This window comes from Sturnira hondurensis, unplaced genomic scaffold (assembly GCF_014824575.4).
Source record: "Sturnira hondurensis isolate 20B ecotype Veracruz unplaced genomic scaffold, ASM1482457v3 Scaffold0005279, whole genome shotgun sequence".
NCBI lineage: Eukaryota > Metazoa > Chordata > Mammalia > Chiroptera > Phyllostomidae > Sturnira > Sturnira hondurensis.
In genome coordinates this window covers 13,988,014-14,002,306 of record NW_028077910.1, presented here as the reverse complement: position 1 = coordinate 14,002,306, position 14,293 = coordinate 13,988,014, and the positions used below count along the sequence as shown (strand labels likewise).

General features: G+C 40.0%; 1 protein-coding gene and 1 pseudogene across 2 annotated transcripts; both read right to left on the bottom strand.

The window, feature by feature from the left end:
- Positions 1–523, bottom strand: LOC118987449 (10 kDa heat shock protein, mitochondrial-like; annotated as a pseudogene).
- A 406-nt stretch (positions 524–929) lies between these two features.
- TRIM59 (tripartite motif containing 59) lies at positions 930–10,292 on the bottom strand. 2 transcript variants are annotated; one of them, XM_037046638.1, is made up of 3 exons: positions 10,047–10,292; positions 9,043–9,170; positions 930–2,745 (listed from the first exon to the last, which is right to left on the bottom strand). In XM_037046638.1, the coding sequence occupies exon 3, from the start codon at positions 2,740–2,742 to the stop codon at positions 1,534–1,536; it is 1,209 nt and encodes a 402-aa protein (XP_036902533.1). In that variant the 5' UTR covers positions 2,743–2,745; positions 9,043–9,170; positions 10,047–10,292; the 3' UTR covers positions 930–1,533. The 2 variants fall into 2 exon arrangements, with proteins under 2 accessions (XP_036902533.1, XP_036902534.1); XM_037046639.1 differs by lacking the exon at positions 10,047–10,292 and adding an exon at positions 9,691–9,842.
- Positions 10,293–14,293: the final 4,001 nt, after the last annotated feature.

Below are 14,293 nucleotides of genomic sequence, written 5' to 3'. Positions count from 1 at the left end.
TATAAAAGAGACATGGAAATTATTTACATGAAGATTTCAGTACTCCAAAGGAATGGGCTGCCTAACATGATGACATTTCAATAGTGATTTATTTCAGTCTACACACTTTCCAGGAATGTCACAATCTCTAAGTAAGAAATAATCCTTGTCATCTAGAACTACTTTGGTTCCTCTATATTCTGGAAGAACTTTTATCTCCAACTTTCACTCTAACTGGTCGAATCTCTCCACCCTTTCCATTGGAGCCCAATCCAACAGCTACTACAATTACTTGCAATACTTTTCCTTGAGATTTTTCTGGGAGCACAATGCTTCCTCTGGTTACAGTCTCTGCAGTACACCTTCCAACCAATACATGGTCAAAGAGGGACAGAAACTTTCTAAATGCCTGTCCTGCCGTGACTCCAGCCGCCAGTTTGTACCCTGCTCTCGCACTGTGGCCGCAAGAGACCAGCAGTTGGGCCAAGAAATAAAATCTTGGAAAAAAAAAAAAACAGACAGAATCATGGATATGGAGGGCATGTTTGGGGGAATGGGTGAAGACATGAGGGGATTAAAAAGTACAAATTGGGCCCTGGCTGTTTAGCTCAGTGGATTGAGCACAGGCCTGCGAACCAGAGGATCGCGGTTCGATTCCCAGTCAGGGCACATGCCTGGGTTGCAGGCCGGTTCCCTACAGGCCAGTTCCCAGCAGGGGACACACAAAAGGCAACCATACATTGATGTTTCTCTCCCTCTCTCCTTCCCCTCTAAAGATAAATAAATAAAATCTTAAACAAAAAAAGTACAAATTGGTAGTCACAGAACAGCCATGGGGATGTATAGTACAGTACAGAAAATGAAGCAGCCAAAGAACTTAAACACATGACCCATGGACATGAACATGTTTGGGAGATTGCCTGAGGGAGTGGGGCTCCTGGGGGTGGCAAAGGGGAAAGGAAAACTAGGACAACTGTCACAGCACAAACAAAATATAATTTTAAAGATTTCAACAACAAAAAAGCCATCTTTAAGCAATCCCTTACCATTTCAGAGTTTGCTGCTTGGTTTTAAAACAGCACTATCTTTATTTGCCCATTCAAAAGTTTCAAGCCACATCAAAAATAAAGACATAGGCACTTTCAGGGTTTTGCCATCTTTTAATCTAAAAGCTAATTTGTATGAAGAACCGCAAAGGCAATCACTACAGTATATTAATGCTAAAAGACAATATTGGTACAAGAATGTTTAAATGTCACAGCAATTTTAAGTCAACCTTTCTAACCAATAAAAACAAATAGGATAACACTCAAATCAGGAAATTAGATTTTATTCTAGTTTTCAGACTGAAAACCAGAGATATTGTCTCATTTCTGACACATTTCTATCCAACAGAAACATTAAAGGTTTAAAATATTTCTATGTATTTGTTGTAACTCTAATAAAGTTTAGTTTCCTATTCTATCTATCTATGCAACCCCTATTTCTCCATTTAGCAATGGTTGGTAGTCCCTGTACAGAATAAGCCTATTTAAATAATTTAGATCTGAATTTTCAATGAGAAGCTATATTCCACATAAATTCCTTCAATAAGTATAAAGTGTGACATAGTATATTCTGTAAATCCTGCAGACTGTTAGATAAACTTTGGTAAACGAATAGAGAGACTTCAGAAAAACATAGTAAAGTCATTTCATATAGAAAGGTTATTATGTGTTGATTAAAAAAAAGGATCAACATCAGTACCATTGAAATCAGTGTAATTATAACAATGTTTAGAATCTTAAAAAACTCAACTTCCTTTACATCATCAGGCCACGAATGTGGCATTCTTTTTAAAGAAATCTTCATTTCAGGAATGATAAGTTTTTTTATTTGTCCAATTTCTGTTCTGTTCCAATCTTCTTTCAATACTTGGTTTACTCGAGGACAAATTTCAGTGCACTGGACCTCAGGAAGTGGTCTTTGTTTCAAGACCTGCACACGCTGGCGGACATCATCAACTTTTTCAAGAAATTTAAGTGGAGTCTCTTCTCGTAAAGATGCTGTCAGTGTCATTAATTCGAGCTGCTGCTCTCTCATTTCTTTTATTCTTTCAATGTGTGGAGTATATTCTTGATTAATCAGATTGCCAACCTCACAGAGAGCAATTAGGAACATTTTTTTTTTCTGTTCTAATGTATCACTAAGCTCCTTAAAATACTGGAAAACAACTTCTTTCTCATTCTGGACCATTTTCTCTGAATGAGATTTCTGTTCCTCCAACTTTTCAATTAGAGAAGTAAGATCTGTCCAGTGTGTGTCTGTTAACTGTTCCAGCAGTTTTTGAGGTGTGTCCTTTTCTTTTAGATAGGCACTTTGAAGATCATCTATAGGATGACCATGATGTTGGCCTATGGTAAGGCACTGACCACAAACTAACTTTTTATCTAGTAGGCAGTAAACGTTTAATGGCTGTCTGTAATGTTCAGGGCAAGTGACAATATGTGGATGATCTTCCTGCTGGTATTTTTCAATAATGGCCCTTAATGCAAAATTAACAGGTAAAGATTCAATACCAGTTGGAGCAATTTCAATACTACTTCTGCAATTAGGGCACTTGAGTGGAATTCGTAAAGGTCTCCATATATAAAAGTTACCAGATGCCTGAAGAACGTTTTCCAAGCAGTTTCTACAAAACGTATGTGAACATGGCAGTACACGAGGATCTTCAAAAATACTGTAACAAATGGGACACGTTAACTCGTCCTCAAAATTGTACATTTCCTGTCAAGAGAAAGAAGTGTTTTTAAGTCTACATATAACAAAGATAACTGTGCATATGTAAAGTTTTAGCTGTTAATTTCTACTGTTAATATATTATACCATGCTTGTCCTTTAAAAAATGATAAAAGAAGGTGAAGAAATTAGTCAAAGAACATGTATGCATAACCCATAGACACTGACAACAATGCAGTGATGGCCTGGGGTTGGGGTGCTGGATGGACGTGGGCAAAGGAAGGGAAAATGAGGACATCTGTACTAGTATTAACGATAAAAATAACATTAAACAGTAACTACAAAAAGTATGACAAAGAGAAAAAATAATAAGAGAATAACTGAGGTATTTACTAAGATTCTTTTTAATGTAACATTCTTAGTAATGCAATTCCTAATATTGAATAAGTGATCATCATTCAGAGCTTATTTAGCTGTCCTAAGAGCTTATTTAGGACAAAAATCATAGTAAACAATTCTAATTAATTTGTGATGCTTCAAATTGAAGGTATTTAAGTTTGTTCCTATGTAATGAAGATTTAATTTCAAAGTGTTCTATTGAAGTCTACTTAATCATTGTAACTATTCTGTGCAACTTTTTACATTATAAAATGCTAAAAATAAGTTAGGCTTAGCAGAATTATATTCTTTTTTTAAAGATTTTATTTATTTATTTTTAGAGAGGAAAGGAAGGAGAGAAGTAGAGAAATATCAATGTATGGTTGCCTCTCGTGAGTCCCCTGCTGGGAACTGGCCTGCAACCCAGGCATGTGCCCTGACTGGGAATAGAACCGCGATTGTGTGGTTCGCAGGCCCATGCTCAATCCGCTGAGCTACACCAGCCAGGGCCAGAATTATATTCTTTAACTCAAAAGAATTCATGCTCTCAGTTGGCTCAGCCCTCAACAGGGTTGCAGGCCTGGTCCCCGGTCAGGGATGCGCAAGACGCAACCACACGTTGATGTTTCTCTCCCTCTCTTCCCCTCTCTCTCTAAAAATAAATAAATACATTAAAAAATTTAAGTTTGAGAAAACAAGTTGTATTTTTAATAAACATAAAAACCACTTTAGACTTTTTATCTCTATGCTCCCTACACTTACCATTTTCAAAACCAAGCTCTTATTCACGCTTCAAATCTCAATTCAATCCTTCCCCCTCCCCAGATTAGGTGTCCTGTTCATCTCAACTGAATGTTGCACTTTCACTTTGTAGGATTTACCCGTATTTTCAGACCATAAGATGCACCTAGGTATTAGAGGAAGAAAATAAGAACAAAATTTTGAAGCAAAAAATGTGGTAAAATATTTAATAACAAAAATAACATAATATTTCACCAATGTAAATGTAAAAAGAACTCAACAGCAGCATGAACAACCATTATTCCTCCCAAATGGGGACAGGGGGGCAGGTTGCATCTTATAATCCAAAAAACACAGTAACTAGATTACATTTAGAAAAAATTTATAACATTTTTCTATATATTAGAATATAAACCTACAATAAGGGCAAAATTGTGTCTAAGCACAAAAGATGGCACACCGTAGGCATTTGTTCACAATTAGTGAGCAAATGCCTTTTTTTCCCTAAGAATTTTATTTATTTATTTTTAGAGAGGGAGGGAGGGAGGGAGAAAGAGAAGGACGGAAACATCAATGTTTGGTTGCCTCTCTCATGCCCCAAATTGGGGACCCAGCCCACAACCCAGGCATGTGTCCTGAGTGGGACTCAAACTGGCAACCCTTTGGTTCACAGGCCGATACTCAGCCCACTGAACAACACCCGCCAGGGCTAAACACGTCCTCTTACAAGACCAATGCTAATGTTAGATCTTAGTTTTTTGGTTTCTTTAAAACAGCAAAATTTGTTTTCTTAGGAAAAGCTCTAACAGGAGAGTCCATCAGAAAACACACTCCATTCAGACTGATCAATACTCAGAACCCTAATAAGCCAAGATGTGTCACAAAGACAATAAGCTTCTTCAACTATGAAACATTCCAGGAAACTAACGTAACTGGGCAACAGTACAGAAGATGATATTCACTGCACATAAATTCAAGTGCGTGCATGTTGGACTTTATGACTTTACCCTATTATCTCCAGATCATACAAAGCTACCCAAGAAAAACAAACGTGTTTTTCAGAGAATTTCAGTGATGTCATGAAGGAATACACAGAATAGCACTTAGCAAGAAATAAAATTTGAGTAGTGGACAAATATTCTATTTAGATTTAACATTAGAGCTAATTTAATATTAAACACAAAAATTATCCCTGAAATAGAATCCAATCTTTCCCTCCAAAGTCCTACAAATTTGACAAAAGCTATAAAACATTCTCCCTAAGGACCCATTCAGGGATCTCAAAAACTCAACTTCCTTTAGAATGAGGATATTCTCAATAATAATGTAAAGAACATATCTCCTGAGCTCATATAAAATGAAAGTAAATATTATGGTCTCAAAAATAACTTCCATAGTACATAAAATTTCATTAGAAATTTGTGAATAACTTGAAGATACAGAAATTGAACTCTACTCTTGGACTACCTTCTTCTTGCTGATTTATTAAAAGTTCATTTTAGGCAACAAACTCATGAGAAATCAGATACTGAGAAGCCAGTCTGGTTGACAATAATTATAAGACTAGGAACTTTCTGACTCTGGTTGCTGCCCACGAAACAAAAGATATAGGTGGTTATCACGTTTAGGGGCTAGTTCTTCCAGGAACGTGTGTGACACTTTATGCACAAGGAATTTCCATAACCAGCCTAAATTTTTGATGGTGAGAAAAGGAGCAAAAAACTTTTGCTACATATATTTTCTAGGTTAAATATATTCAATTTAGCTATGTTGTATGTATGTAACAACACTGAACCCTGTAAGACAATGAAACAATAACTTCAATACAGATGTGGGCAAAAATTGGTTAATGATAATAATAAAATTCAATAATTAATGACTAATAATCATAGAAGAATGAACTTCGTATTTTGTGCACTCACAACTATAAACTACTTTTGTCCTTGCCTGTATTCCCAGAAAAAAATGGCTTCCAACCTAAAATTCTATGCAAAGAAAAATAAAAAACTTTTCAGGGTAAACTAAAGATAACGACGCAAGAGTTCTCAAAAATGAACATGCCTCGCTCCCCACTAAGAAGCTACTGTAGTGTGAAGAGAAAAGCAAAAATTCTCACCAGGATAATGGTGAAGTCCAGGAAAACTGTGCAGCAAGACTAGAGAACAAGTAGTCTAGAGGAAGACAGAAATCCAGAAAAAAAAATGTCTTTTGATTAAATAAATGGAACTGACAATATTTCATGTGTCTGAACATACTGAGAAGTAATGAGAAAACTAAATTTAAGGAAAAGTGATAGAATCATGAAAAGCGAGAAAATATATGTAGTATATTACATGGCTTAAGTTGTCATATTATCATAAAATTATAAATATTTAGTATTGATTTGTTAAAAAAGCACGACTGTAAGAGGAACCTATATAAAGGCTACATGGACAACAACTGAGAAGGGTGGAAATGGAAGGGAGGGGGGAGGATGGGGGGTGGGATGGGATGGGAGTAACAGACAGAAAACTGTACTTGAAAAATAATTAAATAAAAAAATTGGGAAAAAAAAAGCACGACTGTAATAGATTGTCATGTCTGTGTCCCAGCAAAATTTCTATGTTGAAATCCTAACCCTTTATGTAATGGTATTAGGAATGGAGCCTTTACATTCCTAAGGGTGGAGCCCTCATGAATGGGATTAGTGTCCCTACAAGAAGAGACACCAGGGCTTCTCTGTCTGCTCTCCCCTGCATGAGGACACAGCAAGAAAATGGCCATCTGCAAACCAGGAAGAGAGTTCTCACCGGACTCTAACTGTGCTGATCTTTTGATCTTAGACTTCCTAGTCTCCAGACTGTGAAAAATAAATGTTTGTTGTTCAAGGCACCCAGTCTATAGTATCTCACACTAAGAAAATGATATAACTATATTTGGGGGAGGGAATATGGGAAAGAAACTGTGTTTAAGAACTAAATCGTCTCTTATAAGAAGTCAATACATACCTAAAAGTGAAAAATTAAGAAACCACATAAAAAGCACATTATTTAGAAATACAGAAGCAAATATCATAAGAAATCATTAGAAGAAATGTAAATGATTGCTTCTGGAGTGCAGGAACCAGAAATGGGGAGAGAGAGGGCAGGCACTGCTTTTTTTCATTATAAACTTAAATACTGCTATTTTACTTTCAACTGTTAACATGCAATTAAAATATAACAACGTTTTAAAGAAAGAAATAAAGATAATCCTACAAATATCCTAGCAGAAAAGATACCTAAAAAACGGAAAACAAAAACATAATGGTCTCCAAATTCTCTTCTGGGAGACTGTAATTTCCAAAGATGGCCACAATTATCACCCACATATGAAATAGAACCTTGCTGGTACCCCCCCATCAAGAGATGAAAGCTATATGCCCCACCCCCCGCCATGCCTCCCCCGCCAAATCTGGGTAGGACACAGGACTGCTCTGACCAACAGGATACAAGTGATGCTATGACAGTTCTGGGTATGGCCCTTAACTAGCCTGGCAGGTTGCTGACTCTTAGAATCACAAACTGCTAAGTTAAAAGTCCAGGCTACTCTGTGGAGAGAGGCCAAATGGAGAAGGAATGAGGTGCCAGACATTTAAGTAAAAAAGCCATCTTGGACACACAGCCAGCCAGCCTTCAGATGTGGAAATGGATAACTTAGTTATCCATTTTAAGTTATGCACTTAAAAGTGAAAATGGATAACTTAGTTTGAGATGTCCTGCTTCTCTTTCGAAAGTCACCAAGAAATAGGAATATAAAAATTCTTTTCAGCCCTGGCTGGTATAGCTCAGTGGATTGAGCATGGGCCTGTGAAACAAAGGGTTGCTGGTTCAGTTCCCAGTCAGGGCACATGCCTGGGTTGCTGGTCAGGTCCCTGGCAGGGGACACATGAGAGGCGACCACACATTGCTGTTTCTCTCCCACTCTTTCTCCTGCCCTTCCCCTCTCTCTAAAAATAAAATGTTTTTTTAAAAAGTTCTTTTCAAAAAGAAACCTAAGGCTACATCATCTACTTATAAATTATTTTATAAATTTCTTGTGTTCAAGTATCAAAAAACACATTTCTGAATTTCTAAACTTGTTATGCAGTCTTTCTCCAGAGGGCTGATTTTCTATGAATTCTACACAATGTCTAACCAGTCTATTGTGGATGGGTCAGCGCTGATAAGAAATGACGGAGAGCCCTGGCTGGTGTAGCTCAGTGGATTGAGCTCAGGCCTTCAAACTAGAGGATCACGGTTGGATTCCCAGTCAGGGCACATGCCTGGGTTGCAGGCCAGTCCCCAGCAGCGGACTCAAGAGAGGCAACCATACTTTGATATTTCTCTTCCTCTCTCCTTCCCTTCCCCTCTAAAGATAAATAAGTAAAATTCTAAAAAAAAAAAAAAAAAAAGAAATGATGGAGAATTAAGCAGCAGCAAAAAAATCATTCCCCATTCTCCTATATAAACAATTTTTAAGCTTTAATTCACTACCATATTATTGCCTTTCATCTCTAAACATGAATGGTTATATAAAACATTTATTACATTTAACATTCATTAAAGAGGAACTACATTTACCACATCATAGAGTTAGATGACTTGTTCTAGGACTTACAGTGTGAGTCAGCTATATGTCTGGGAAAATTCAAGAGGTGCAACCACCCAGATTGGGGCTCACATCGTTGTGGCCCTAACTGATAAGAAGCACATATCATGTAATTAAACTTACTTTAGAAATACTATAATTGTGCAGTCTATATACATAAGGTAAGTTTTAAAAATACTTTTGTACAGCCCTGGCCCAGTGGCTTGGTTGGTTAGAGCATCATTATGTACACCAAAAGGTTACAGGTTTGATCCCTGGTCTGGGCACATAACTAGGTCACAGGCTCAATCAATCCCCAGTTGGGGTGCATATGGGTGACAACCAATCCATGTTTCTCTCTCACATCCATGTTTCTCTTTCTCCTTCTCTCTCCCTCACCAGCCCCAACCATCCTCTGAAAGCAGTGAATATATCCTTAGGCGAGTAAAAAAGATAAAATACTTTTGTGCAAAACAGTAAAGTATCACCACAACTCTTTCAAATTAAAAAAAAAATCCTTGGTCAGATCTGATTACAACTCTGTCCATTTGTACTGTTTTCCTACATTTTGACATCAACAGGTTTCCCCAAACTAAAAAAGAAACTATTAATGTAATTTAACCAGGAAATAAAATTTACCTGAAAATTCTTTTTTTGTTGTTTTGTATTCACTTGACTGATCTCCCAGAGCTCCCACTTTGTCGATCTTCCGCTCTGAAGACTGAATATACTTTATCTCTCCAAGTTTTTCAGATTCTTTTCTTATTCTAAAATTAAAATTAATGTTTTAGAAGCACAGTCTCAAAAACACATTAAATAGGATACCACAAGAACGGTGGTTATTTCGCTATCTTTGATGTTTACCTTCCCTGTGCTTCATTGTGTATTTAGAAAAGTGACAAATACCAACAGCTGTTTTAGCAGCAGGAGAGGCATCACCTGTACCTTGAAAGTCCCAACACTCTGCGACCAAATAAACGGTCACCAAGGACTTCTTTTATGACGCCACGCATTTTTTGAGCTCTCAAAAATACTGTTAAGCCAGAGATGGTGATGATGAGGCAAACATTCACGGTCACTTCGGACTGCTTAATGTTTAAGTGGAAGGCAAGACGTTTTATCCATGCACTAAAAGACGTTTGCCACCTTAAACCTCGAAATATTGATTTAGGTTATTCCCATCAATACACTTGTTCATGAAACTATCGTGAGGCCTTAGGTCACTTTTACTTAATGCATCTCCGAAATGAAGTTCAAGATGTGTAAAATGGGCACGAGTACACCTACCCTGTTAAGTCCCAAAAGAACCTCTCCCAGACAAAGAGCTCCAAACAGCAGCAGCCTTCCCCTTCTCTTTCTCCGAGGTTTACGAGAAATCCTCCAGGGCCTCCCACCTCCCGCGCGCCCACCGGGTCGGGCCTCCGCCCAGGAGCTCGAGGCGCGAGGCAGACCCGCTCCACGGAGTCCGGCCCCTCCCAGCCTCACCGCCACAGGGCACCGTAGAAATGCGGTTCCGCGGAGGGGGGGCGGGGAGGAAACGAGGCTCCCCACAGTCCCCGACGGGGAAAAGGGAATAGTTGCAGGACCCAAGCCCACACTCTCCAGCAAGCCCCTCGACTGTCCTCCCGACACACCCAACATACCAGCCTCTGCCACAGGGAGAAAAGAGGAGCCCGGAGCCGCCGCCACCGCCTTCTCGAACCCAAAGAGAAGCTCCGTACACTCGGCCAGGCAATTTCACAGGCCCACGCCGAGCTCGCCGCCCTCCAAGCAGAGGCGGAGAAAACCTCAGCTTCCCCGCCCTCCTCCGCCCGAGAGCCTCCAGGTGCTCAGGTGGGGCGGGGCATCGCGGAGCCTCCCGACGCAGTGCCGTCTCCGGGCAACATTCAAGTGGGTAGCGCCGGCCAATGGGAAGAAGCGCGGGGTTGCAGTTCGAAAGTAAACCGCCGGCGGCTCCGGCAGAGGCGGGGCCTGAGCGTCCGGGCTGGGATGCTGGCGCGGCGGCGACTTCCCGCGGCGGCGACTTCCCGCGCCTGCGCATTAGGTGCAGACGGCCCCCACCGAAGCCACGAGGTCCAATGTGGATACCTCGGACCTGGACTGGAGTTTCTCGTCAGGAGCTCAGATGGCAGTAATGGCCCTGGGAGAGGTGGGCTAGGAAGAAGCCAAGGATGCTCAGTACTATATGTTTCACAGGTTCCCTACTTGGGGGAGTCTCCCCACCCGCTGTGAAGGCACACTCACCCCAGTGGGCAGAGTCCGGGCCCGAGAGCCCGGTTTCTTGTGTTTAAAGAGTCTGGACACTTGGCCCTACCCGAGTACTGGGGTAAGCGTGGGAAGAGGGGGCTTCTGATTATTTAGAATTGTCTTGTACTTAAAAAAAACGAACCCTGTTAGAGCTAGTGGGGTCTTTGGACTCATTGGGACGATCTCCCTGCTCTTCTCGCTCCCCAGTTTATGAAATTATTGCCTAGAGACAACTGTTGAGCAAATTCCTGACTTCCAATTCAACTTCTCTACCAAGTTTATATTTAACCTTCTTAATCCCCTAGAATCAGAAAACATAAACATCAGCTATCCTTTTTCTTTAGAAACTTTATCCAGCTATATCTCAAGATACAGTCATACATTCCCTCCCTTAACTATACTTAAAAGCCATTTACCACCGCGCTAAATAAAATTCTGAATATTGTTATACTGTGTATTGCCAGTACATTCTGGTTTTAAGCTCTTATAAATTACAGGAAAACATTCAGCACAACGTAAAACAATGTGACGAGTCCTGAAATCATCTCAGATGTCTTCCCCAATTCAATTATCGAAAAAGGTAAAATACCATAAAAGGTATTTATGATGTGTGGGTTCTGGCAATATCCAGAGATACCCAGTATTACATGGTGGTGTTGTAACGGAATAAAAACTTTATACTACTTTGACTTATTATGAAATAGAATAAAATGTACTAACAAACTAATAAAAAGAACTCACAGTTTCCTTATAAGCATACTGCAAATGCCGGCCGTTCCAGTTCCTGCCTGTACAAAAAACAGCCTTGACCACAACTTTGGGTGATGCAGATCACCCAACTGCAGGAATCTGGCTGCACTGACCAGCTCCAGGATGCTTGCACATTAAAGATCCCTATCAGGACCAGCAAGGATGCTGCCTGCACATCCACAGCCCCTCCTCCCAATATCTTCGTTTTCCTTGTCCCTCACCCTCCTTATAAAAGCCTCTGCCTGCACTGAGATGTTAAGGTGGAGTTTGAGATGAGAGTCCACCATCCTACAGGTTGCTGGCACTTGAATAAAACCAGTTTCCTTTATATCGGTACATGCCTGTAGAGTTGGCTTCCAAAGCAGCAGGCAGCTGCAACTGCCTTGGGTTGTAATATACGAGAACATTTCAACTTTGTTGTCCACATGTATTTTCTGGTTAAATATATAACTATAGCTTTTTAACTTCTGTCAAATCAGTATGTGGGGAATATCTTTCCATACCAACATATGTACTATCCTTCTATAAAATTCTTCCCTTTTTTAAAAGAATCTCTATGATGATAACCGTGGACTTTGGGTAATTATGATGGCAACATAGATTCATCACTTGTAACAAATGTACCACTCTGGTGGAGAATATTGATAATGGGAAAGGCCATGCATATGGGGAGAGAGGAAATATGTGGGAAATCTCTGTACTCTACCCTCAATTTTTCTGTGAACCTAAAAATTCTGTTAAAAGTAAATAATAGGTTCTTCCCCTGGCTGGTCTGGCTCACTGGATTGAGTACTGGCCTAGGAACCAAAGGGTGGCTGGTTTAATGCCCAGTCAGGGCGCATGCCTGGGTTGCAGGCCAAGTCCCCAGTGTATGGGGCGTGTGAAAGGCAGTTTCTCTCCCTCTTTCTCCCTCCCTTCCCTTCCATCTAAAAATAAATAAACAAAATATTTTTTCTTTTTTTTTAGATTTTATTTATTTATCCTTAGAGGGAAAGGGAAGGAGAGAGGGAGAGAAATATCAATGTATGGTTGCCTCTCATGCATCCGCTGCCAGGAACCAGGAACCGGGAACTGGCGTGCAACCCAGGCATGTGCCCTGACTAAAATCTTTAAAAATAATAAATTCTTAACTTAAAAAAGCTTTTAAAATTTTAAGTGTAATTCCTCCAGAATGCATAAATGTGGCTGAGTACTGCTTTGAACTATAATTTTAGTCCACCTGTGTTTTCCCCTAAAAAGAATTATGTGTTTAGCAAGAAAGCAAAAGTAGCTTTCACCATTGGACTTAACTGGCTTTTGTTTTCCAAAAAGCCTCAGGCCATTGAGGAAAATAACATTTGAGGGAAGAGACTGAATGTTCAGGATCAGAAAGAAGTCTAGTAGCTCTAAAACAGACACTACTCAGGTCCGGGGAGGAGCTGTGACCCTGAAAGGAAGGTCTACACCTGCTCCTACAGGGAGACTGCTTTAGAGGCCCATGGGTTTCCAACTTTGCCAAAGATTTCTGTCACTCATCGTGACCAGAAGTGCCAGAGAGCTAGCTACAGCAGCCTAAAGAGATGCCTTAACGGTGACAGTCACCTGACATTCTTAGGTTTATGAACTCTGTGGACGAAAAGTGACCACATACTCTGGGGAGGCCTGCATGACAGCCTTACAAACTCAGAGACTAAAGTAACCACATAGGATGGTCTGGGATGAAAACCTTCTAACTCCAAACAGTTCATGGCAGGTAGTCATGTCCTAGGGCAGTATTTTTCCCTAACAAAGGTCAATAGACACGCTGACTGAGCCTGTCTGTTGCCTTTTTGCATCTAGGATAATATACCTGATATCATGTCTTTGCAGTAACAAAGTAATTTTCCTTTTTCCAGACCCTTCAAAGCACAGGCACCCCAGCAGGTCAGACTTCCTGATACAGCTGAAGGCTAAAGTATGAAATACAATCTGCTTTCTAAAAATATTTTTTAAAGATTTTATTTATTTACTTTTAGAGAGGGGAAGGGAGAAAGAGAGGGAGAAAAATGTCAATGTGAGAGAGTCACATTGATCAATTGGTTGCCTCTTACATGCCCCCAACCGGGGATCTGGTCTGCAATCCAAGCATGTGCTCTGACTGGGAATCGAACTGGCAACCTTTCATTTTCGCAGGCTGGCTCTCGATCCACTAAACCATAGGAGCCAGGGCTAAAATATTTTCTGATGACAATAATTTTCTAAGAAACCATCATTGGTAAAAAATAAAGAAAATGAAAATTATAATAATCCCACCCTTTATAACCACTGTTCACAATGTGCTGTATATAGAAATTGCCTCAACTTGTGAACTTACATCAGAATAAAAGCCTCATTGTCTTTCCCTGTCAACAAAGAATGAAATTAGTGGATACTGGCATAGTGATATCACCTTGGACTTAATGAAAGCCTGGCCTTATTAAAAGCCTTTGAATCAGCCCTGGCTGGTATGTCTCAGTGGTTTGAGTGCGGTCCCCAATCTGGGCACATGCCTGGGTTGCGGGCCAGATCCCCAGTGTGGGGTGTGTGAGAAGTAACCACACACTGACATTTGTTTCCCTCTCTTTCTCTTTTCCTTCTCCTCTGTCTGGAAATAAATAAATAAAATCTTTTTTAAAAAAAACAAGTCTTTGAATCCTTTTCCTGTTCATAAGTTGAGCAGCTTCTGTATTCTCCAGATTCTCTATGCATTTGCTAACATCTGCTGGATTATGAACATTAGGCTTTATCTTATCTTCCTAAGGAATGCATAATGTTCTTTTCTTCCGGAACACTGCTTTCTCCCCAGCAAGCACTTCTTCCTAGAAGACGTGCAGTGAGGGGATGAGCTGTGTTATAAAAATCCTCTGCACCTGTCCCTTGATTCAATTAATTTATC

Bases quoted from the DNA above. Each gene is read 5' to 3' on its own strand.
- TRIM59 (XM_037046638.1), bottom strand. From the start codon at position 2,742: ATGTACAATTTTGAGGACGAGTTAACGTGTCCCATTTGTTACAGTATT.